The sequence below is a fragment of the Lynx canadensis genome, chromosome C2 (genome assembly GCF_007474595.2).
Source record: "Lynx canadensis isolate LIC74 chromosome C2, mLynCan4.pri.v2, whole genome shotgun sequence".
Taxonomy (NCBI): domain Eukaryota; kingdom Metazoa; phylum Chordata; class Mammalia; order Carnivora; family Felidae; genus Lynx; species Lynx canadensis.
The window spans coordinates 112992574-113015576 of record NC_044311.2 but is presented as its reverse complement, the minus strand read 5'-3'; the positions used below and the strand labels follow the sequence as shown (position 1 = coordinate 113015576).

General features: G+C 38.8%; 1 protein-coding gene across 1 annotated transcript in view; it reads right to left on the bottom strand.

Annotated features, from left to right (window-relative positions):
- Positions 1 to 11687: 11687 nt before the first annotated feature.
- The window catches only part of GABRR3 (gamma-aminobutyric acid type A receptor subunit rho3), a 46991-nt gene continuing 35675 nt past the window's right edge, over positions 11688 to 23003 (bottom strand). The window contains exons 8-9 of the mRNA XM_030330128.1: positions 17046 to 17242; positions 11688 to 11990 (exon numbers count right to left, since the gene is read on the bottom strand). Coding sequence (XP_030185988.1) covers positions 11688 to 11990; positions 17046 to 17242 — 500 coding nt within the window. The remainder of the gene's footprint in view (positions 11991 to 17045; positions 17243 to 23003) is intronic.

The following is a 23003-nucleotide window of genomic DNA, read 5'->3' as shown; positions in this document are numbered from 1 at the left end:
TTGCGCGCGGCCGCGAGCGGGCGGGGCAGCGGCTGGGGGCGGGGCGGGGCGGGGCGGCGTGCGCACGCTGGGGGGCGGCCCGCTCCGGCTCCTGCCTGAGCTTCCCGCTCCCGCTCCGGCTCCACCCCGCGCCAGGCCGCGGGTGGTAGGTACTTCTGGCGCCCAGTACCGGCAGGTGTTGGGTCTTCGCGCCATCACGTTTTCCCCTTTGGTGTTAAAGGAAATGCATGGTTTCTTGGTTTTTTGTTTTGTTTTTTTTTTTGAGTTGGGGCGGGATGAGTCTCTGGATTTGGGGCAACTGTTTTATAGTACGACCCTATTCTTTTTATGAATGGAGAAACCCAGATGCAGAGAGGAGACGAGAGCTTTCCAAGTTTAGGGAGTCGGAGGTCCAGATTCTCCCATCGCTTTCTTTTGGGCTCTCCATGCTAAGCTGTACTGCTTTGTACTGTCAACTGTAATTTATATCCCGTTGCTCCAGAGTCAGAATTAATCCCGGCTTAAAAGGATACTGGAAATTCTTTGTGACGATAGCTATAGAAGAGAAGAACAAAAGCAATTATTTAATTTTGGCCTACGGCTCTGTCCTTTAGACAGACAAACTGATTGGAAACGTTTGGGTGGGGAGGCTGGACCAACTGAGCACGGAGATCAATGTCACATCTCTGCTTTGGCCTGTGTCCTTCTTTGCTCTGTAGACAGCCAAAGAGGACCTAAAGGAAATTATTTCATTCTGTCAGGATGATTGAGACCAATGACTAGCTCTGATTATCGATGTGGACACGTGAGCAAATGGGAACAAAGTACAGCCTTGTCTAACACTCGTCTGAAACTAACAATAATAGCAACACCTGAATTGAGTTCTTGCTGTAAGGCACCATGCTAATTGTTTCGGGGACTCCTCACTCCATCCTCACCACAATCTTGCGCTTACCTCCATTCTACAGTTGAGAAGACTGGGTCTGGAGAAGTTAACTTGCACAAAGTCACATTTAGATTTGGAAGAGCTAAGTCTTTCGGGAAAGACTTTCTCAGATCTGTCTTTCGGAAGAGACTTTAAAAAAATCTAGTCCACTTGACATTATATTGGTAATGTACTTTGCTCTTTATTTTGACTACAAAACATCTATCAAGATAATGTAGAACAGTATTGATGTTACAAGGATTCAGAAAATGGTAAATTCTTACCCATGTCCATTATATGGAAAAGCACCACTTTGTGTTTGTATAAAGAAAAGTTTCAATGTCAACACCAATAAAACCATCTCCTAGACGGAGAATCGTCACTAGGGTGCCTGACAGAACAAAAGTACATATTGAAGTCGGCTCTGCTAGGGAAAATCATACATCTTGTATAGGAGTTCCCCTGATGCAAAATTAGTCTTTCAATGTGTTCTCTCTGATACTGTCATTATAATTCAGATTTGTTAGCATAGCAAGCAAAGAAAAGAAAAAAGAAATAAAAAGGTTATGCTCATTCAGTCTTCAGACCTAAACACAATGGCTGGCATGTCTACAAAGAAAAGGAGGAGGGAGAGAAGTGAGGAAAAGGGGTGGGGGGGGGCGGAATGTGAGAGAAGAGCTTCCAGAATCTATGGCATTCCTAACATACTGTTTGAGTACTTTGTTTTTTTATCTTTTGCTTTAGTCCATTGAGTTTAAAGTTGTTCCAGAGGACAAGAAGCAGGCCACTATGCAGTCTCCAACTTATCTATTCCAGAGTCATTAAAAAGTCAGTTATTTTCTTTCTGTAATCTATTTTCTCATAAAAACAATGTCGTAGATAGCTGAGTCATAGATGGCTCAGTGACCCAGACCTACCCAGAAGGGCCTGAAGAAGCCCCCAGATATCTGAATCAATAGACTAGTGATCCTCCCGTGGAGCCTGGGAACAAGATGCTGAGATGATAGGAAAGAGCAGAGAATTCCATCCTTATACAGAAACCCTGAAATAGACTTGTCTACGATTCTCACAAAAATAACTTGCACTTCTGCAAGAGTGTTTTATGTTTATACCCTTTGTGTTGCTTTGTGTTGCTTCATTTCAAACCCAAGTTTGTCATCCTCTCCTGTGATTTCCTAGGCTGTTCTTACTATAGAACTTTAGGTTTTGGCCGCTTCACTGGGGCTCCCCACTGGGCCTGCCCTGCCTGGGTGTCAGGCTGCACAAACCCATCTCTGTCCTTTCTCCACTGCCAATCAGAATGATCCTGGGCTTAAAGAATCTTAGAATTATGCTGTGTGAGTGTACTTTTTAAGGTTACTCAGGGGGAAGAGATGCGAAGTACATGAACTTAACTTTCTCTTTTTGCTAATGCTCAGTTTCCTCACTTATTAGGTGAGATTGAACCAGATAATTCTTATTATCCCTACTGGCTCTCACATTCTATAATCCTAAAGGTCTGTGCACCAATTTCCACAGGGTATTAGGAGAAAAATCAGGAATCATGCATACTGCCCCCTACGTATTTGTATTGTATTTGTATTCACTTTGGTCCAGAAAAGATATAAGTGATTTCTTTCTTTTATATGATTTTATTTAATACCTGTACCATTATTATCATCCTAACTTTTGCAAACAATATATATAATATAAGGAAACCAAGACATAGTGAGGTTAAATAACTTGCTCAAAATTATACAGCCATTGGATAGCACATCTGGGGCTTAAATCCCATGCTGCCTATCGACTAATCCTCTTTTTGAGCCTCATTTTCTGCACCTTAGAAATGGTTAATTTTGCTTTGTTTGTCTAACTCATAAAGCTGCTGTGAGTCTCAGGTGAGACAGAGTAAGCAGAAGAGTGTTAAAACTGTAGAATGCTATTCACCTGAGAGGCATTATTGTTAAATCCATTACAACATCTTGAACATGATCCACAGAATGAATTAAATGCACCTGAGGCTTTTACATGTATATGTTTCACTTCCTTGGCTATACTCGTGAACAGGGCACCTTCTCACTGACATAGCCATATCACCATGAATAATCTTGGTCAGACTTAGTTAACTTCAGAAAGAGCCACATTTTTTTAAACCCAGGCTGAGGTCTTCCAAAATTATAGTTATGATACATCTCATTGAAATCAATATTCCTATAGCTATGTTTTAAACTCTTTGGAGCCAGGAAATTGCTTTCATCTATTCTGAGAACTAGAACAGAGCTTTGCATGGCGTAGTTACTCAATGTTTACAAAATTGGATTGGGTTAGTATTCCCATTTTCTTGTCTGACTTACAGTCTGATTTCTTGTATAGCCTATGCCTGTAGGAAAGTCAGTGACAGGCTGTATAACTTTTTTAATTAAATGATGCTACACACCTCTCTTCTTCAATAGCCAAGCACTTGCAAATGAAAATACACCTTGGGTTTTGGCCAGTGACTCTTTCCCTCAGAGAGAGAAGTTGTTTAATATGTTACCCATAAAACCTGAAATAAACTTGTCCATGATTCTTATAAAAATAAGATGTAATCCTACACAGGTGTTTTCTGTTCATACTGCTTGGATTGCCTTTGTTAAAAAGGAAACAGGCTCCAACTGAAAAATGTTTCCTGGGAGACTAGCACAACATGTATAGATGGATGAGAGAGACTCACATGGTGATGGTACATTCATTTACTTATCTTTCTTTAAAATTTTTTTGTCATAATGACCTAATAATGACCCATCGATTGATCTCAAAGGTGTAGTTGTTGGGAACTGACAGGTCTGCTAATGAATCTTTTTAAACTTTCAAGGAAGAGAAAAATATACCTTACATAAACTGCTTCTAAATATAGAAAAGGAAAATAACCCTTTTAAGAAAGAAAATTATAGACTGTTATTTGTAAAAATAGATGCATAAACTTTGGCATGGACAGGAAAGGAGCATGAAGTCACACGAGGTCAGAGATCTAAGGGTTAACTTTAATGAACCACAGCATGTAGACCTCCAAAGAACATTCACCAGTAGCCCTTGAAAGCTTCAACATTTGAACACCTGCCACCAGGGATGGCTACATTATTGGTGGGACCAAGTGCAAAATGAGTATGTGAAGCTCCTTGTTCCAAAAGAAGAGGGAAGTGCCATTAAAGGTACTAAAATATAGAACGATTCTTTTGCAGTCTCTCTCTTCGCTAATGGTGGGTGTTTTTTATTTGCTATTCAATGTCATGTTCTAGAAAACACAGGAATACTTGAAAGGTGAGTGCATACATTCACAGGCATGGGAGGACCCTGCGGTGCCGCTCAGCATCCACACATGCACGGAAGCACATGGCCCACAGGCTACTCAGTACCCCCTCCTGCTAACCACTGGACCAGCACTGCTGTGCTCAGGCCAGGGGTGGAGAAGTCAATCTTCCTGATTCACTGGTCAGGGTCCCAACCCAAAGCAGACTGGCCAACCTCAGGAGATTATAACCTCCCAGGACTCACACCTTACCTGGATAGGGGGTGGGTAAGAGGTGTGCTCCAGTCTAAACACTCTTCAAACCCACCAGGGCACTGCCAGCCCAGGGCAGGGAAATGCTGTGGTATGTGTGGACCTACGTACAAGCCCCTGCCAGGGGAAGAGAGCAGTGGTGGGCCTCAGGTGGGACCAGAAGAAGGAGGCAGGAAAGTGACGTCCAGAACCTGTCCCACAGGAAGCGGAACTGCACATGCCAAACCTGGGTACACGCGTTGTTGTTCCAACAGACTTTACTTACAAAATAAATTTAAAGATTACATTATTAAGAATTTCAAGATGGCAACTGTAGAGCATTAACCCCCAAGGGTGGGGCCTCGTGTGAGGATACTGGTTTCATGCTCAGGAAACCAGGTGTACCTGCCCCCTAGAGGACATCAACCAAGCAAAGAACTAAAATACATTATACCATTTAAGTAAAAAGACTTTTGCCAATCCCTAATCTCACCCATCCATTCCTTGCCCTTGAACCTGGTAGAATGGAAAAGGGTAGGAGAGAGGCCTGTACTAGAGCAGATGTTACCTTCTTCCTAGGACAATTTCCCCAGTTCAGGGTTTAAGTCTGAGGTGGGAAAAGTGAAAACACACTGAAATCAGTCTAGGCTTTATACCCGAAAACAAATCTCCATCATCAAGCTGTTTTGTTTGTATGTATATGTCTATATGTGCTTGTTAATTGATTGATTGATAATTCACAGTATCTAAAAAGCTGTGGGATCTACCTGAGATGCCAGCAAGGGGCAGAGAAGTTGTAGCTAATAAAGCATATTAAACAGTCATTGATTAAAAATAAAGCCATATTCTATCAGTACCCCCAACAAATTCAGATTATTTCATGTAAAATATAGTTCAGCAATATAATAAATGGTTAATCTACATTAGTCAGGTAGAACTCAACAGAAATTCCACCACTGAATTTACTGCATAAAAGGAGTAAGAGTTAATGTCATGAGAGAATCAAATGATCCTAATAACTTAAATAATTTGATTACTTTGGTCAAGATGGCATATTATATTGAGTACTTGGTGACCAACATGCAATTAATTACTTTGATTGCCCAAAGACACACAATCTTTTGTGCAAATGAGCAATAATCATCTGATTGTATTAATCTAGACCAGGATATCACCCAAAATAATTAAATATAATTAATTTTGCCCTCAAATCCAAATCTTCCCATAAGACACATACCACAGAACTTTGTTTTGTGAAATGAACCACATTTTTAGCTTCTACCGTTCTCCTTTCTTTTGCCTTATTTTTCTCTCCTACTTCAAATTCACATTATCTCTATAAGTCACATTAAATTATTAGAGCTCTTTTTAGAAAACCTCTTTCTTCACTGTGTACCTGAACTGCATATTCATTTAAAAGCTCTTTAGCAGGTATTCAGGTTTCTTTCACTTTGAGTTACCATTTAATTTAAATATAACCTCACCCAACATACAACCTAATTAACAAAACATATTTTAAGTTATTCTGGGGTGGTGTGAATGCTGTAAAAATTTGTTTGATGTGTGGGTTTATGTTCATAACACTTCTTTAGAGCGTAAAACACTTGAAACACCTGCATTAATGTTCTCTGAAGAAGAGAAGAAATTAATGTATGTAAGCACTTCCTTTCTTAGCGTGCCTTGTTCAGTTAGCTAGTCTTCTTGAAAATATTGTGTTACTTTTAAACAATTCAGGCATGGGGTGCCTGAGTGGCTCAGTCGGTTAAGCATCTGATTTCAGCTTGGTCATGATCTCACGGCTTGGGGGTTCGAGCCCCGCATCAGGCTCTGTGCTGACAGCTCAGAGCCTGGAGCCTGCTTTGGATTCTGTGTCTCCCTCTCTCTCTGTCCCTCCCCTGCTCATGCTCTGTCTCTCTTTCTCAAAAATAAACAAACATTAAAAAAATTTTTTAAAGAATTTAGGCTTGTGTATCGAACTTCAGAAAGCATTACTACTTCATAATAGGTTTAAAAATATTTATTAATGACATTATAACATCATCTCCTTTGGATGGCCTAAGGCAAGGAGTGAGCCACTAACAGCATAATTTTGTAGAAAGCCTTTGAAGCACTCTTGTAGAAAATAAGTTTCTATAATGAATTGTATTGATCCTGGGATCAAAAGTAATAGCACATTCATCAAATGGCCTAATTGATAATAAAATATAGTTCAATGTTTCCTACATCAAATTATCAATATATTGAAAAGAAAACTATGGTAATTTTTCTCAGTGACTGTGAAATCCCTTTTCCACACACAGCCCTTTTATTGATCAAAAAACATTATGATTCAGTAGATTGAAATGGAAAACAACTGACAATGTGGAACCTCATCTGAAGAAGCCCGTGTGTTCCTGGAAAATCGCAAGAGTCAAAAAATCTGCCCCCCTACCACCATTTTGTCTTCTGAGAAATGACCACTTGCTGTCGTATATTCTAAGACCCACCTCTACCCTTCCTCAGTGAGTAAGACTCCCTTGTTTTTATGTATTTTTGGATTTCTGGGCTCCCTTCCTTAATTTTGAGATGTTCCTCATTAATGAGTATCCTTCCTAGTGTAATAGCCTGACAAAATCATCTCAATTATCTGGTGCATTTTTTCTTTCAGTTTCTTCATAAGAGAAAACACAATCTTCAAGTTCTTTGTTAAATTCAGGGAAGTCAAATTGCAGTTCGAAGGTGATAGAACTTTAAAATTAAGCAAGACTTTACAGTTTGATTGTTTTAAAGCAATGTGTATAGGGAAAGACTAGGCATCACGCAAATGAAATAGCTGGAATGTAACACTGACTGGGCTGCCTCCGGCCCTACCAGGAAACAGCACCAGGTATAGAATTGCAATTGAAATAGCAATTTCCTTACCACTTTTTAACCTTGCTTCTTTGAGGGTGTTGTTAATCTTATTGGAATTCTGACCTTAATAATGACTACAGAATTAGGTATAATTCCTTTCCTCATTAATCTCCATGTTAAAAAATTGTGTGTGTGTGTGTGTGTGTGTGTGTGTGTAATCCACCTGCAAGAATTAAGACAGTGTAACCATAAATTATGATTGTGCAACAACTCATATGCAAATATTTGCAATCTCCGTTGCCCTCCTACTTACAAAAAAGGCTTGTGATGGCAGTAACAATCATGGAAGAAAGCAGAATTTAAATGAATAGAAGTGCTTTAAATCGGTATTTTATACAATGTCTAAACTTCTTCTATAAAGGGAATGCCAGTGGATATAGATCCATATAAACAGACTGGTAACTGAGTCTGACATGACAGATTCTAGTGGCAAATAGGAATTCTTATAAAGGAAATAAATGCTGAACTTCAGATATGGCTAAAAATTTTGTTTCTAAAATAATTTGACTTCTAAATATTCTTTATGTTGCTAATTGCAGCCCATTATAATCACACACAATAGGAAATAAAACCAAAGTCCCACAGGAGAAGATGGGTTACATAAATTACAGTACACTCATTTAGTATTGCTCTGCAGCATATAAAAATTATTTTGCAGGAAAAAATGGCATAGAAAGTTGTTTATGAAAAGAATAATTAAACAAAGCTGCATTTTAAAAAAATGTTGCTTATGATCCAGAGAAGAAAATCTGGCTACAAATTGCCTAAGTTAAACACATTCCCAGTTAGAATGTAAGTTCAGTTAGTTAGGGAGTGTCCATCTTTACCATATCCCTAGCAAGGTGTTTGGCATGATATAAGTGATTAAATTAATAAATGCAAGTATATACCAATGATTCCATTGGAAAAATACATGTTATGCATAGAAAAACTCTAAGAATATACATTAAAATGTTAACTACTTGGGCACCTGGGTGGCTCAGTCAGTTGAGTGTCTGTCTGACTTCAGCTCCAGCCACGTTCTCAGGATTTGTGGGTTCGAGGCCCGCGTCGGGCTCTGTGCTGACAGCTCAGAGTTGGGAGCCTGCTTTGGATTCTGTGTCTCCCTCTATCTCTGCTCCTCCTGCATTCACACACACACACACTCTCTTTGTCTCTCTCTCTCAAAAATAAATAAACATTAAAAAAATTTTAAATGTTAACAGCTTAATTCTGAGTGGATTTTTTTTTTTGCCACTTGATATTTTTAATTTTTATAGTGAAATTGTATTTCTTTTGTAATCAGAAAACAATAAAATTAAGTTAAAAATATATCTTTCATAGATTTTCCAGAGCAGTCCCTATAAAATATCCTGTTTCTATATTTAGGCAGTTTACAGAGCTGGCTGGCTTTTTCTTAAATCTTGGAAAGCAGCTTATTTTCTGAAATCCTCACATTTTATCCAAGCTTATCCCTCAGTGAACAATCACATGCAGTCTGTTCTGGATTGTGATCAGTAAATGAAGTCAAAATCAAAATGAGGTAACTATTATATGCTGTCTGTCACTCATACATTTCCAAGGTAACTGTGATTTCATTCTTTTTGAAATAACAGAGCCAGGAACATTGGTGTTCCTTAGTGGAAATGAGGTTCACAGGAACAGTTGTACCCTCACAGTCTTCTACAAGCCACTGATTTGAGGAGATGAAGACTGGCCAAAATCCCAAGTGCTCATTCTGAATGTTCTAATAATTCTCTTGAGCAGCAAGCGTATTTTAGACATTACTGAAAAATGCAAAGACTGTTTCTAGTCATTAACAAAAGTTATGTTCGATCAGCCAACAGTTGTGCATTAGTACTCCTCAAGAGGAATGCTGAGTGTATGAGTAGTGTGGTGGAGACCTAGAGTGCCAGATGTATTAGTATTAGTCTAGAGTATTAGATGTATTAGTCTAGAGTGCCAGATGTATTCAGCGATGCATTTGATTTGAAATTGTGGAATAAATATGCCCAGGGAAAGCTTTAGACATTCTGAATGGTATAGTTCAAAGTAGAAGAAAAACAGTAACATCTGAGGAACCCAAGAGAAGAAGGGAACAGTATAGATTTATTCTGTTCATTTGTAGATTTTTCCTTTTTTTAAAAAAAATTATTTTGAGAGAGAGAGGGAGAGAGAGAATCCCAAGCAGACTCCTGCACTGTCAGTACAGAGCCCAACTCAGGACTTGATCTCAGAAACCTCGACCTGAGCGGAAATCAGGAGTCAGACACTTAACTGATTGGGCCATCCAGGAACCCTCTCCCTTTTTTTTTTTTTTTTTTTTTTTTTTTTAACATCAGTTGTATACAGAGTATGTCAGAATCAGAAATGTTAATGGGGTGCCTGGGTGGCTCAGTCGGTTAAAGTGGCCGACTTCGGCTCAGGTCATGATCTCGCGGTCCGTGAGTTCGAGCCCTGCGTCGGGCTCTGTGCTGACAGCTCAGAGCCTGGAGCCTGTTTCAGATTCTGTGTCTCCCTCTCTCTGACCCTCCCCCATTCATGCTCTGTCTCTCTCTGTCTCAAAAATAAATAAAACATTAAAAAAAAATTAAAAAAAAAGAATCAGAAATGTTAAGCCAACTGTAGAACTCTCCTCAAATAATAGCTACAAATTCTCAAAGAAACACCTAGTATATTAATCTGTTCTGTATTCTGAAAATATAATCCTATAAAATTACTATTCCTTTTAAGTCAAGCTTAAAAACTATTAGTTTTCTAATTTACTTATTGTCTATCCATAACTAAATGGACAAGGGTTTTAATAAATTATATTAGTTCAATTTTGGACAGTTTCCTAGAAAAATATAATCCTTGGAAAATTCTGAAGGAATTAGAGAAGTTGTATTAAGAAAATAGAATGAAGTATCCCAGAATTAGCCTGTGAGGGAAGTTATGATAGAGATGGGATTTGCCTTTAAAACTTTTGTGCCCAAGAGGAAAATAAGTTTCTAGAACCCTATGTCACTCACAGAAGAGAACCAAAATCAATGTTACTGGTAAATAAGCAGGAAGTTACTTGTCTTTTAACCTAGCACAAAATAGTTCAAATCATTTTGGTTCACTTTATGGTGAAATAAATGTCAATACACTTAATGTAACACACCATTTAATTTATTTCCCTTAATTCAATGCCAAAAGTCAAAACAGGAAGGGAAAATATTTCATACTTCTTACTGAGGGCTGATCTCTAAATGGAATCTTTTTCACAAAATACTTAACACAAAAGCATGCACACTACCAGTCTACAAAATGAATGCTAATTGTTAGAGGTTTTTCTACTTAACAAACATTTATTTTAATACCCACTTGACCTGATTTACTTGGCTCAACCAACGTTACTATGGGATTACTATGGGATATATAAATTTCATTCAATTGTTCACTCAATACCATGTCTGGAAGCATCTTCAGTCATTTATGAACTGAGAACTCCACATCCCTTCATGGATGTTCTTTTCCTTGTTTTGGTATCCCTTTTCAGAACTCAGACAGCATAGTGTACAAGCCTCTATTTTACATCTATTGTAATTATTATATTTATTATTTATGAAAGCTACCAGTTCACTGTTCCTGATAGGCTGCGCACTCACTGATAGCAGGAATGCCGTTTTATATTCATTTTTGACTACGTAACACCTGATAAAGTAACTGGCTTATACAGGAGGTCAATAATATTTGGTAAATACAGTAACTAATTCACTAAATGCCTCCCGAAAGCTATGAAAGCTATGACTCAACTGTAAAATACAAGATTCTATTACTGAAGATTGACATATTAATTTAATATTAGGATTGGAGCAAAGTTTAGATGTTTTGCTCTTGGACTCAATAATATATGAAATTTAATAGTGAAATAAGATAAAAGACTTGATTGGAGATGGACGGGGAAGCTCTTCATGTACATCTCAGCTGTATAAGTGTCCATGGTCCCACCTTGATGTTGATGTTCTTCCTCACAAGGATTCAACTCTGTCAGGTAGCATGGCACATGGCTAGCACTAAGAATCAATGCTTCTTGAATCATTGTCATAGTCCAGCTTTATTGCTTAGTTAAATACAAAACGTTTACATTTAGAAAGCAAGGAGGGTCTAGGCGAAGTAGTTACAAAGCCCATCCCTGTGGAAATTTTTCTGTAATATGCATGCCTGTGACTCTTATGTATGGAATCAAATTCTCCAGGGACCTTAAACTCTTCCTAGATGTAAATCAGTCAACTTTAAAATCCTCTATAGGCCAAGAGAGGTGACTGACTGGCTGACTCCCAGTTGAATCAAGTACAGTCCAACTCATAGTCAAGAGTTGTTTGTTGTGGTTGTTGTTGTTAACCTACTCTGATTCCAAAATGAGTATTATACATTGGGAATTCTTCCTCACACATATACACCCCAGTAAAATAAATTAAATGCAATATACACAGTGGGAAATAAAATCCTTGAGTAGGTGTCAATGACATGATTATTTTCCAGAATGATTGCACCAATATGCCCTCCTAAGGATTGTCTTCTCTTTATCTGAGATGTATCTGTGCTGGGGCTACCTGTGGATCTTCCTCGCATGGCGTCCTCTTCTGAGTGTAGAGAAAAGGAAGTCTGGTCCATTTCAGTCTTGCTGTCATGGTAACAACCGTCGAAGGCCATGGCTTGAAATGTATCAATATTATACATTCCAGAAATCTGACAAAAAGACTTTTTGTTAGTAAGCCATGAATATGGTTCTATATGTAGGAACTACAGTAGAAGTCTAAACAATCAGATTTTTAAAAGAGTTTCAATAAATGCTAAGAATGTTCTGCTTATTTTATTTTATTTTAGTTTATTTTTTGAGAGAGAAAGAGAGAGTGAGCAGGGGAGGGGCAGAGAGAAGGGGGCACATAGGATTAGAAGCAGGCTCTGAGCCAACAGCAGAGAGCCCAATGTGGGGCTTGAACTCATTACCTGTGAGATCATGACCTGAGCGAAAGTTGGACATTTAACCAACTGAAATACCCAGATGCCCCTCTTTTGCTTATTTTAAAGAATAGAATTCTGGTTTTGCTTTTGGTATCTGACTAAAAGTCATTTTAATAATAAATGGAAAACATTATCAAAGAGATCTGTTTTTAATAGGGACTTAGCAAGGTTTATTATTATCTCCATAGAGATAGTTGAACATTATACAAATAAATGTTTCACAATTATAATGTCAGTGTTTTCTAATTTAGTTTTGGCCTGATAGACTTTTACACTCAATGCATGTTTCCCCAGAAGGGAACACTGTTTCAGGTTTCCCTCTTTGTTTCTGCATAGTATGAATTGTTTGACATCAGTTTGAGTTGAAATTGATTATGATTTATCAGCAAAACCAATTGGATTTGCTTTTCAACATATTTTTGTCTTTAGAGAAAACACAGTAATACGCCTGGTCAGTGTAATTTTTTGTCCAAAACCAAAACAATATTATCCGGTGATCGACTTATGCTTAAATTTGGAGTAGGGATAGGAAATGATTTTAGCTACTCCCTTTAAATGCAAATTGGTCAACCCTTCTCATTTTTTGCTGAGAAGTACCTATAAATGATACCAACACAGCCCAATTAAACAACTTGAAATTGGCTTATTTTTCGGAAGGAGAGAATGAATTATCAATGCTTTCTGGCTCCAGTGCCTGATTAAATCTAAACTACGACTTTTCTTTAAGGTTTTACTTTGAGGAAGATGGTGGTTCTCACTGATACAGAACTGTGTCTAGGAAGTAGGTGCTACTAATTGCTTTCTGAGAAAACGAAATCACTTCTTGATCTATAGGGAAGTTAAAAAAATGAGCAAATATGAACAGGCTGCCACTGGCTGAAATTATTCAGAATTCAAATTGGAAGCTACAGAATAAAGTCTGCCAAAACATGTATTTGGTTCACAGCAATTAAAAAAACTAATATTTTACTGAATTCAAGAGACATAGAGAATATTCTGTGTAGTCAGTAAACTAACCAAGGACCCATACTCAAGTTATGTTGTCCTTTTTTGTTTTAGCCATAGGAACTTTTCATAACAAAATGCAAACGGATGATATGAACATAAAATAAGATCAGGACTCAAAAACTAACCTCAGATAGTAAAAAATAACACTAATAATATATTCAACTCTGGATCTGAGAACAGAATAACTAGTATAATCTCTTTTGCGGTTTTACTATACCCACCCAGAACACTGCTGAGTTATCCCACTGGACACTATGATAATTTAGAACCATTCATATAATTGATTAAATCTTGCAGTATATAATTTACCAGTAGGGTGCTAATTTCCACAATTTCACAAGTTGGTTGTTCTAATAGAAACAGTTTTAGAATGGGTCTTTAATTTTTCACTCCAGCCTACAAATAAGCACATACCTAAGGCATATTATATCTAAAGTATAGATTTGACTGTTTTATGTGGAGTTCTAAGTCCTGGAAGTAGGAAAACATTCAGATGAAGGAATAAGAAAGAAAAGAATTTCCTTTCTCCTTTCTGGGCAAAGGTCAACAGTAGGGACAATTTTCCCATGATCCTTGCTGTTCTCCCAGCTCTTGGCACCTGGGGGAGGTTGGGACAGGGTGTGTGATGGCGGTGGTGGCAGGAAATGAGCTTTGCTTCACTTCGTGATTTCATCGGAAGGAACTCCATAGCCTAAGATTCCCGGTCTTTCTCACTATCCCTGCATTATTCCATCCTAGAGGTTTTGCAGAAGGAATTAGCATGTGTGGCTCAGCAGCTCCTTTTGAGTCCTCACTTTAGGATCTGCATTGGTACCTAAGTTTGTTCTCTGAAGTGAGGTAAAAGGAGATTATCCTTACAGGGAGAGTCCTGAATTGTCTAGCTTCACCAGTGACCAGAAGGGGTAAGCACATTCAGTACAGTGATGAAGTATTAGTGAGACCTCCTGCTCCCATATCTAAGCACTTACTCCAAACTGCTTTATCAACAACAAAGGTGACATCCTCCCATCTGCCTGGTTTCCACATCTTTCTCTAAAACTGGTTTCCCACTTCAGGCGTAGAGAAAAGAAGTATCACCAATTATCCCCCCAAACCTACAGACATATCCTTCTACCCTGCCCCTCACCAGGGCATCCTACCCCTTTAACAATATCTCATCTCAGACAGCCTGTTCCCACTTTCCTTGTTAAAACCACTATTTGTTCAGAGCACATGAGCTGGGCATTAATCACAATAATAACTCAATATTTGTGTAGCATGTTACAGTTTGCAAAAGTTTCAGACCCATTTATTACATTATTTACAACATCCCTATGAGGTAAATAGGGAAGAAATTCCACCATTTTGAAAATGAAGAATGAGATCCAGGAACAAAAAGCTAGAAAGTGGCAGAGTTAGGTTTGGCATCACTACTTCTGACTCCAAATCTGTGTTCTTTTATTTTGCCCCACAAATATATGAATCGTAGGACATTTCTTTGAGATAATTGCACCTTTGAAGGAGGATGCTTAGAATGGTGGTTCCTAGAGGCTGGGGAAAGGGGAGAATGGGAGTCGTTGAATGGGCACAGAGTTTCAGTTTTGTAGGATGAAAAAGTTCTGGAGTTTGCTTGTACAACAATGTGAGTATTCTTTTTTTTTTTTTTTAAATGTTTTTTATTTATTTTTGAGACAGAGAGAGACAGAGCATGAGCAGGGGAGGGGCAGAGAGAGAGGGAGACACAGAATCGGAAACAGGCTCCAGGCTCTGAGCCATCAGCCCAGAGCCTGACGCGGGGCTCGAACTCACGGACCGCGAGATCGTGACCTGGCTGAAGTCGGACGCTTAACCGACTGCGCCACCCAGGCGCCCCACAATGTGAGTATTCTTAACACTACTGAACTACACACTTAAAAACAGGTTAAGATGGTAAGTTCTATGTTATGTGGATTTTACCACAACTTAAAATTTTTTTTTAAATGGATGGTACTTACTAACTTAAAAGATTTTCTTCTTATTGGTACACAAGAAGAGTGTGTATAGCCCCAAGTAGTGAAAACTAAAATTCAGGTAGTGTGAACATATGTGTTGTGTGGCAGGTGGGAGTGGATAGATGTAGACAGTTTGGAACCAAAAGACTGGATAGAGATGTGCCCAAATTCCTACAGTGCCTCTTGCTTGGGTTAACCACTTCCACATAAAAATAGAACAGAACGACAACAACATTCTTTTTCTTATCACACGTCTTTTTTCTCTGTCACCTTTAATTCACAGATTATCTAAATTGTTGCTATTCTCAGTGCAGGCAAGGGATCAATGGCATCTGGGACTTGTTAGAAATGCAGACTCCAATCCCACCCCACATCTGCTGAATGAATATCTGAACAAATCCCAGGTGATGTGCACACACCCATCACTGCATACTTGTCCAGAAGCTCCCAGTTCTCTCACATCTGCCTAGAAGTCATATGGGTATGTGTGCGGTGGGGACACATACACAGTGTCAACAAAGGAAACGGAGGCATCAGCAATAAAGCAAAATCAGCTCTTAATTACAGCTTTGATTCAAAGGGGATATAATAGAAGAAGGAAGTGGTATTACAGGAGATCTGAATTTCAAATGCATCTCTGTTGGCTGTGAATCTCTTGACAAATCACTTCACTAAAACTCTGCCGCTTCATCTCAAAAATAGAGATAATAATCTCTGCAAGGCCTACATCATGGAGCTGAGATGAAGGCTCAATTTGAGAAGAGGATATAAAACACTCTGAAAAGTAAGAAACACTCTCACTAGAGGTATAACAAATATTAAATAATGTTTTGGGTGTACATAAGTATGCATATAAGAATTTCTCAAACCAATGTGAATATATTTCATTAAAATCATGTTCATAGATGCTACACACACACACACACAGACACACATATATGTATATATACAGCCTTAAGTACAGGCTACCAAACAGATTAATTACATTTCTTAAGTACAATATCTTATGTCAGTTGTCATAATAACAGGGAACTGGTGCCCTGATCCTTTGTGAAACAAAACAGGTAGAGATCAATCTGTCCATGTTTACTAAACCCTGGCACAAGAAACATGTGATGACATTTAGAACCCAGAAACCACCTTTTATCCCCAGTATCCTAAGGAGAGAAGAACCTCTCTTTATGCTCTGCCACTCTCCCAAGTAACAAGAAGAGAAACATAAATCCTAGCTCTAGTGGAGAGAAGCACATCATTTATGGATTGAGAGCACAGCCATTGGAGTCAGGGAGACCCAGAAACAAATCCTAATTCCTCTTTGGCTGTGTGACCTTGGCCAGGTTACTCCCTAGCTGCTCCTATTTCACCTCTGTAAAATGAGGGTTATACAGTACCTACCTCTTGGGGCTACTCTGAGAATTAAATGACATGCTGTGTCATTAGGTGGTTAGTGCAATACCAATATAGAATAAACACACATTAAATGTTAGCTATCATCATCTTCTTGAAAGGATGTAGTTTACACCTAAACCCTTTCTTTTCAAAGGATAGAGCCGGTGGAGAGGAGCACACTGAGAGAAATTCCTCACAGGAGAAAACCCTCCTGGCAAAGGTGAATGAGGATGCTGAGGAAACCAGTCAGCACAGGCAGAATAAAGTTCAATATTAAATCCTGTGAACTTGCATCTTGCCAAGGCATACAGACTTAATACAAGGGCTTACAACACTGTCAGGAGAGGGTTATAGGTAAGGACAGTCTTTTTCACATTCCAAAAGGGATCAGATAGTTAAAGCCAGGCAATACCTTCCCTGTCTTCTTGAATTGTTTCCACTCTTCCACTGTGGTGAGGTAGTTCACAGCTGCATACTCAATGACTGACAGGAACACAAAGAGGGAGCTGACCCACAGGTACACGTCCACGGCCTTGATGTAGGACACCTGGGGCATGGAGGCACTCATGCCAGAGATGATGGTGGACATGGTCAGCACTGTGGTGATTCCTGCCATTGGAGAACAGTGACAAGCTCAGTGACATAACCACTCTGTTGTAGGATCTGGTGCTGGATTACACCAGGGTATGTTTTTCTGGAACACTTTCAGATGATCAAAGCTGGGAGTGGGGGAGGAATCCCTGCATGTTAACCTAGTACACATCTTGAGCCCAAGCAAGAAGCTCTCCTTGGATTTGTCTATCTCTTTGCCTTGCCCTCACCCCAACTGTCCATAATGTTTCCTTCCCCCCATATAAAGACTTCACAGACTCAAACATATTTCTAAGGACTCATTCACTCATTTGCCTTCAGTTGGGCCTCTTTAAACCATCCCAGAAAGGTTCAAATGTGTTCAATTTTAAAATTCCTTCTGGAAAAGAAATTCTAAAATCATTCCCACTACCCTTTCCTGTCATTTTGCAATTTACTGTTAAGAAATTGTCTTTGAGTCAATCTTTAATCTTTCATTCACCAGAGAGTGATCTTGTCATTTTCCATATTTTTCTTTCATATAGAATACTTATGAGGGGCACCTGGGTGGCGCAGTCGGTTAAGCGTCCGACTTCAGCCAGGTCACGATCTCGCGGTCCGTGAGTTCGAGCCCCGCGTCAGGCTCTGGGCTGATGGCTCGGAGCCTAGAGCCTGTTTCCGATTCTGTGTCTCCCTCTCTCTCTGCCCCTCCCCCGTTCATGCTCTGTCTCTCTCTGTCCCAAAAATAAATAAACATTGAAAAAAAAAATTAAAAAAAAAAAAAAAAAGAATACTTATGAGCCATTAGTATTGCTATCACTTTGTCCCTTGTTACTGAAACTACAGTTCAATTGAGATTTAGGATGGAAGTGTGATCCTGGAGGCTCAGTTCAGCGTAAATACTTGCTATTTGACTGTGAAATGCCATTTACATTCCCCACCCCTCCCCCTCCCTTTCCTTCCCTTCCTTGTCGGCCAGTCTCTCCCCTTCCCTCTTCTTTTCTTCCTTTCCCTTCTTTATCCTCTGGCATAAGCATCAGAGGTAATGAGATCAAGATTCTGGGGCACAATGGAGAAAGAAGTGACTCGAGATTTCCTTAACAAAATGCTGGCCTCGGGGTGGGCTAGTCTGTGTCTGCACTAATTTCTCAGAGGGACGCAGCGAGAGTGCTGCCTGGAGAAAAAGTACAGTATTGTAAATATTTGAAATGTACACTAGCTGGCACAGTTTTATTTCCTAACTTCCCACCAGGGAGGCACAAATGGAGTCCTTAATGATTTTTATAAGTTGTGAGGACATTTTAATGTCAACAGACAGAGTCCCGAACAGCAGGAAGAGCACCATGATTTACTCCTAAATGTACAGACACAGCATGTGGACAGCTTTCATCACACGCTTCCACCCTTCTACAATAATTCTTCAAGGTTCTCATCTGAGGGAGCCCATATCAAAGACAATGACAGATCTACAGAGCTATTCAACTTCAAATTAAGTTTTCCATTTGTATGATCAAGACCAAGGACTTGGCATTTTGGCAGTCACCATGGGAGGGCCCTGGAGTCTTACCTTGACACTGATTCAAACTCCAGGATAAGAAACCTAAATGCTATTCTAGCTCTTACCATTAAATACAGGCCACTGTCTCACTGAGTCCCAGATCTCCCCAACAATGGTAGTATGAACCATCTGCATATCAGTGGATGCTGTTTGCATTCCTTGCTACATAAATGTGGATATGTGATTTTTTTTTTATTCCCATTACAAGTGTATGTGTAGCTGAAGGCAAGATTTTTTAAAAAAATGTTTTTATTTATTTTTAAGAGAGAGAGAGCACACGCAGGGGAGGGGCGGGGGGGGGGCAAGATTATTAAATAAAGCTTGCTTGCCTTTATTGAATGTTTACCCACCAAAAACCTAGGTAAGTAAATATTATTAGCCACACATTGCAGAAAAGAAATATGAGCTGAGAGGGGCTAAGTAACCAGCCTGAGTTTGAAAAGCTCCTGAGTCAGGAGCAGGGCTAGAAATTTTCTGAGTGTGGAACCCATGCTTTTTATATGCAAACCTGCTGCTTCTCATTCCAGAGGGATCTCTTTTTGTTTCTAACATTATAAACCAATCTCTATACATGAAGCATCTCTGAGAGGAAGACACTATAAAGCTGAGAGTAGAATTATGTCAGGAGGTATACTTTGTGCTTTTCAAAAAGCTAAAAGTCCTATTACTTTCAGGACTTCACTGGTAAAACTGAATGAATCCTGCACTAATATTCATATTTAGTAGTTTACCTTATTTGTTAAAAAAATTTTATGTCTTTTTTTTACTGGTTTTCTACAATATAGAAGATAGAACTTGAGTTTTTTTCAATGAACAGTAACATGGGGCTTAATGGACAAAATAAAGGTTTAGAACCCATATATGAGTTTCCTACATGCCAGATAGATCTTACTGGGCATTTTAAATAGATGACTAGTGAAAGGCCACTAAATCGATGGCCAGTAAAAGGAAACTGCATTATCTATTTTTTGCCAGAGAGCAATAAACTATCATTTTCCTTAAAAGGATACTTAGTACAGCTAATTTACTATAGCTTTATTTATTTTTAAACAGGCATTTTAGATTTTCCTTATTTAAAATGAGCAATAAAAAAATAGTGAGTAGGGAGGAGAGATTGTTTGAGTCTGCAAGTAAAGGATGAGAAAACTGATATACAAATTCCTAAAGCAATAGAACTTGAGTCAGGAGTGTTACATCTACTGATTAAAACACTTATGTCTTGAGCCACTCCTTAGAAATGCATTAATCTTGACAAAGTGTATTCCTTCCAAACCCTTTAAAGTTAACATCCCAATAAAGGCACTTTAAATATATGAAGTGACCATTTAGTCAAAGAAAGGTTCTGTTTAGATTAGGATTAGAAAATTATCTTCTCACCTACCAATATTGCTCTGCATGGTCAGGAAAGTGTTAGGAGACAACATTTGGTCTGGCCCATGGGACTGAACTCCCCTGAGCCAGTTATGCCATATTATGCATTATGCCAGTTATGCAGTTATGCCATATTAACTCTTAAGGACACATATAGGGTCCTAAGAACCCTTTGGTCTAGTGAGAGATACTGATCTTTGTGTTTCATTGGCCATTTTTCTTCACATGTGATGGAGAGGTTCGTTGACTAGTGTGATGGCAATAGGGCACGTAGGCATCACTTATAGAACTATTGAGTCAGTTGTGTATTCAGTAGTTGTGCTGTGGACAGGTCTTTTGAAGGCATAGGTATCTACATTTATGTTTAAGTGAATAAAAACATTTTCCCTGTAGGCCTAAGCAGAAAGAAAATATCAAGTGATCTGAGAGAAAAGAAGGTAGGTCGGATAGCCTAACACCACGAGTCTACGGCCAGAAACTAACAACCATTGCCGCACAAGGGTGGTGTCAGAGTCCAGTGCCTAGAAGTTCTGGTAACCTCTATGATGGTTAAATGAATTACTCCTAATTATTTACTTTTTTCAGGCATATGTCATATCCTCTGTTAGAAGACATTTTTCTTTATTAGTGTCTACATCCCTGAAAACTTCAGTTGTCTTTCTCTGCCATGTCTGTTCCTGGTAAATGACTCTATTACTTAATATGCAGTATGAATGGCATACCTAGAGGAGCCAAATGAGAAAGATGGAGGCAAGGGAAGAGGAGGGAGATAGAAGGAAGAGATGAAAGTACAGTACTACTCATCCTTCCATGAGGGTTAAAACATCCTTGAACAACTTTATAATAGTCTCATTCCCTCTCCATACCAAATCATATGGAAATATAGATTAGTATTTTTAACCCATCCCACATTCCAAATTATGGTAGCTATTATCTCTTATGAAAATCGCCTAATCACAATTGATACTTCTATGCCGTTCAGCCTCTATTGTTTTTCATTTGAAACATGACAAATGTGAAAGGATCTTAACAAGCAAATGATTCATCCTTACTTAGCAAATGAATCCAAATGTGGAAAGGTCTTAGCCAACAATGAATCCTTATTGTTTTCAGTTAGTAACTAAAATACAGTTATTAAAAACATTGTGGGTTAAACATTGGCAATTTAACAACTATGTATTGAGAACAAAATATGTGCAGGATACTGTACTAGTCACTATAGGAACAGAAAAGATGGTAATAACGATCCTCGTCTTTAAGGAACTCACATTCTAATACAGGAGACAGGATAAGCTACCAAGGCACCCCGTAGCTATTACAAGATAGAGGAAGTAAGGTAGAAGAGATACCTTAGGGGAGATACAAAGTGCCATGTGGCTCAAATATTGGAGAGACCATGTCTGCCTGGTGCCATCAGTAGAAGTTTGTGGCCATTGAGAAATGGCAAGACTTTGACAGAGGAAGATAGGTAGAGTAAGAACAAGAATAAAGGTAGAGAAGTACTATAGATAAGATAAGCAGTTAGTCATGAGCTACTGTTGAGAACACTGAATATTCAAACTGGTTGAAGCTTAGACAACCACTTGGGACAGGAGTATGGTTAAAGATGCAGCAGATAAAAATACAGGACACTCAGTAATATCTGAATTTCAAATAAGCAACAAATAATGTGTTAGTATAAGTACATCCCATACAATGTTCAGGATATACTTATACTAACACAGTATTTGGTGCTTATCTAAAACTCAAATTCAACCAAGTGTCTTGTATTTCATCTGGCAACCCTCAAGAGGCACCTTGAATTCCAAGCTGAGAATATTTACTTCAGTGGCATTTGAGATGAGAGTGTTGTGATCACAGTTGAGTCTAGAAATATTACTCTGGTAGTAGGGTTGGATTGTGGCAAGAAGAATAGGAAGTGAAATAAGCAAGTACAAGGCCTATACAAGCCCATACTACAGCTTTGTGCAAATCAGCAAATGGTGCCCTTTTTCCGGAGGATATCATCCCATACCATGTCCCATAGAGCTTGGGCTGGATTTCTGCTCCTTACTCCCATCTGGATCAGATGTCACAGCCTGGCAAAATGGCCCTGGGCAGGTAGGGATCTGTTAGGGCAATCCAGGAAAAATTAACAAGGGTCCCAGCACTGGTCAAGGCAGGAGGAATGGAAGAGAAAGGATAAGCATATCTGAGGACTTTTTATAGAGAAGGCTAACTCTGAAGATTTAGGTACCTTATAGCCACAGTTCTCAAAGTGTGGTCAGTGGCTCCTTTGGGCTCTCCAAGACATTTTCAGAGGGTCTGTATAGTGAAGATGAATTTCACAATACTAAGACATTGTTTACCTTTTCCCTATGTTGATATTTGCAATGGTGGGAAGCACTGCTGGGAAAAGTTGCTGTTGCCTTATCATGAATTCAGGCAGCAACACCCACCTGGTCTAGCAACTGACAATCACTGTATTCTTTAACTGTCAGTATCACAGTAAAAAGAAATCAGTAAAACATTTTAATTTTATTAAATTACAGCCTTTGTGTATATACCTTTTTAATATTCTGGTTGATGAAATGAGCAGTATATATAAGGCACTTCTCCATACCAAACAGCAATGGCTGTCTTGAGGGAAAATGCTCAGACAGTTGAGTTATGAGCTGAACAGGAGACACTTTTAAAAATGGGACATCACTGTCACTTAAAAGAACAACTCACAGAGAAACTCTGGTTGTTCAGATTTGGGTATCTTCAGGCATTTTGTCAAAACTGAGTAAAGTAAGCCTATCGCTTGAAGTAAAGCAACTAATGATGTTTGTTGCTAAATGATAAAATTTGAGATTTCAAGTCAAAACTAGAATGATGTTAAACTTGTAT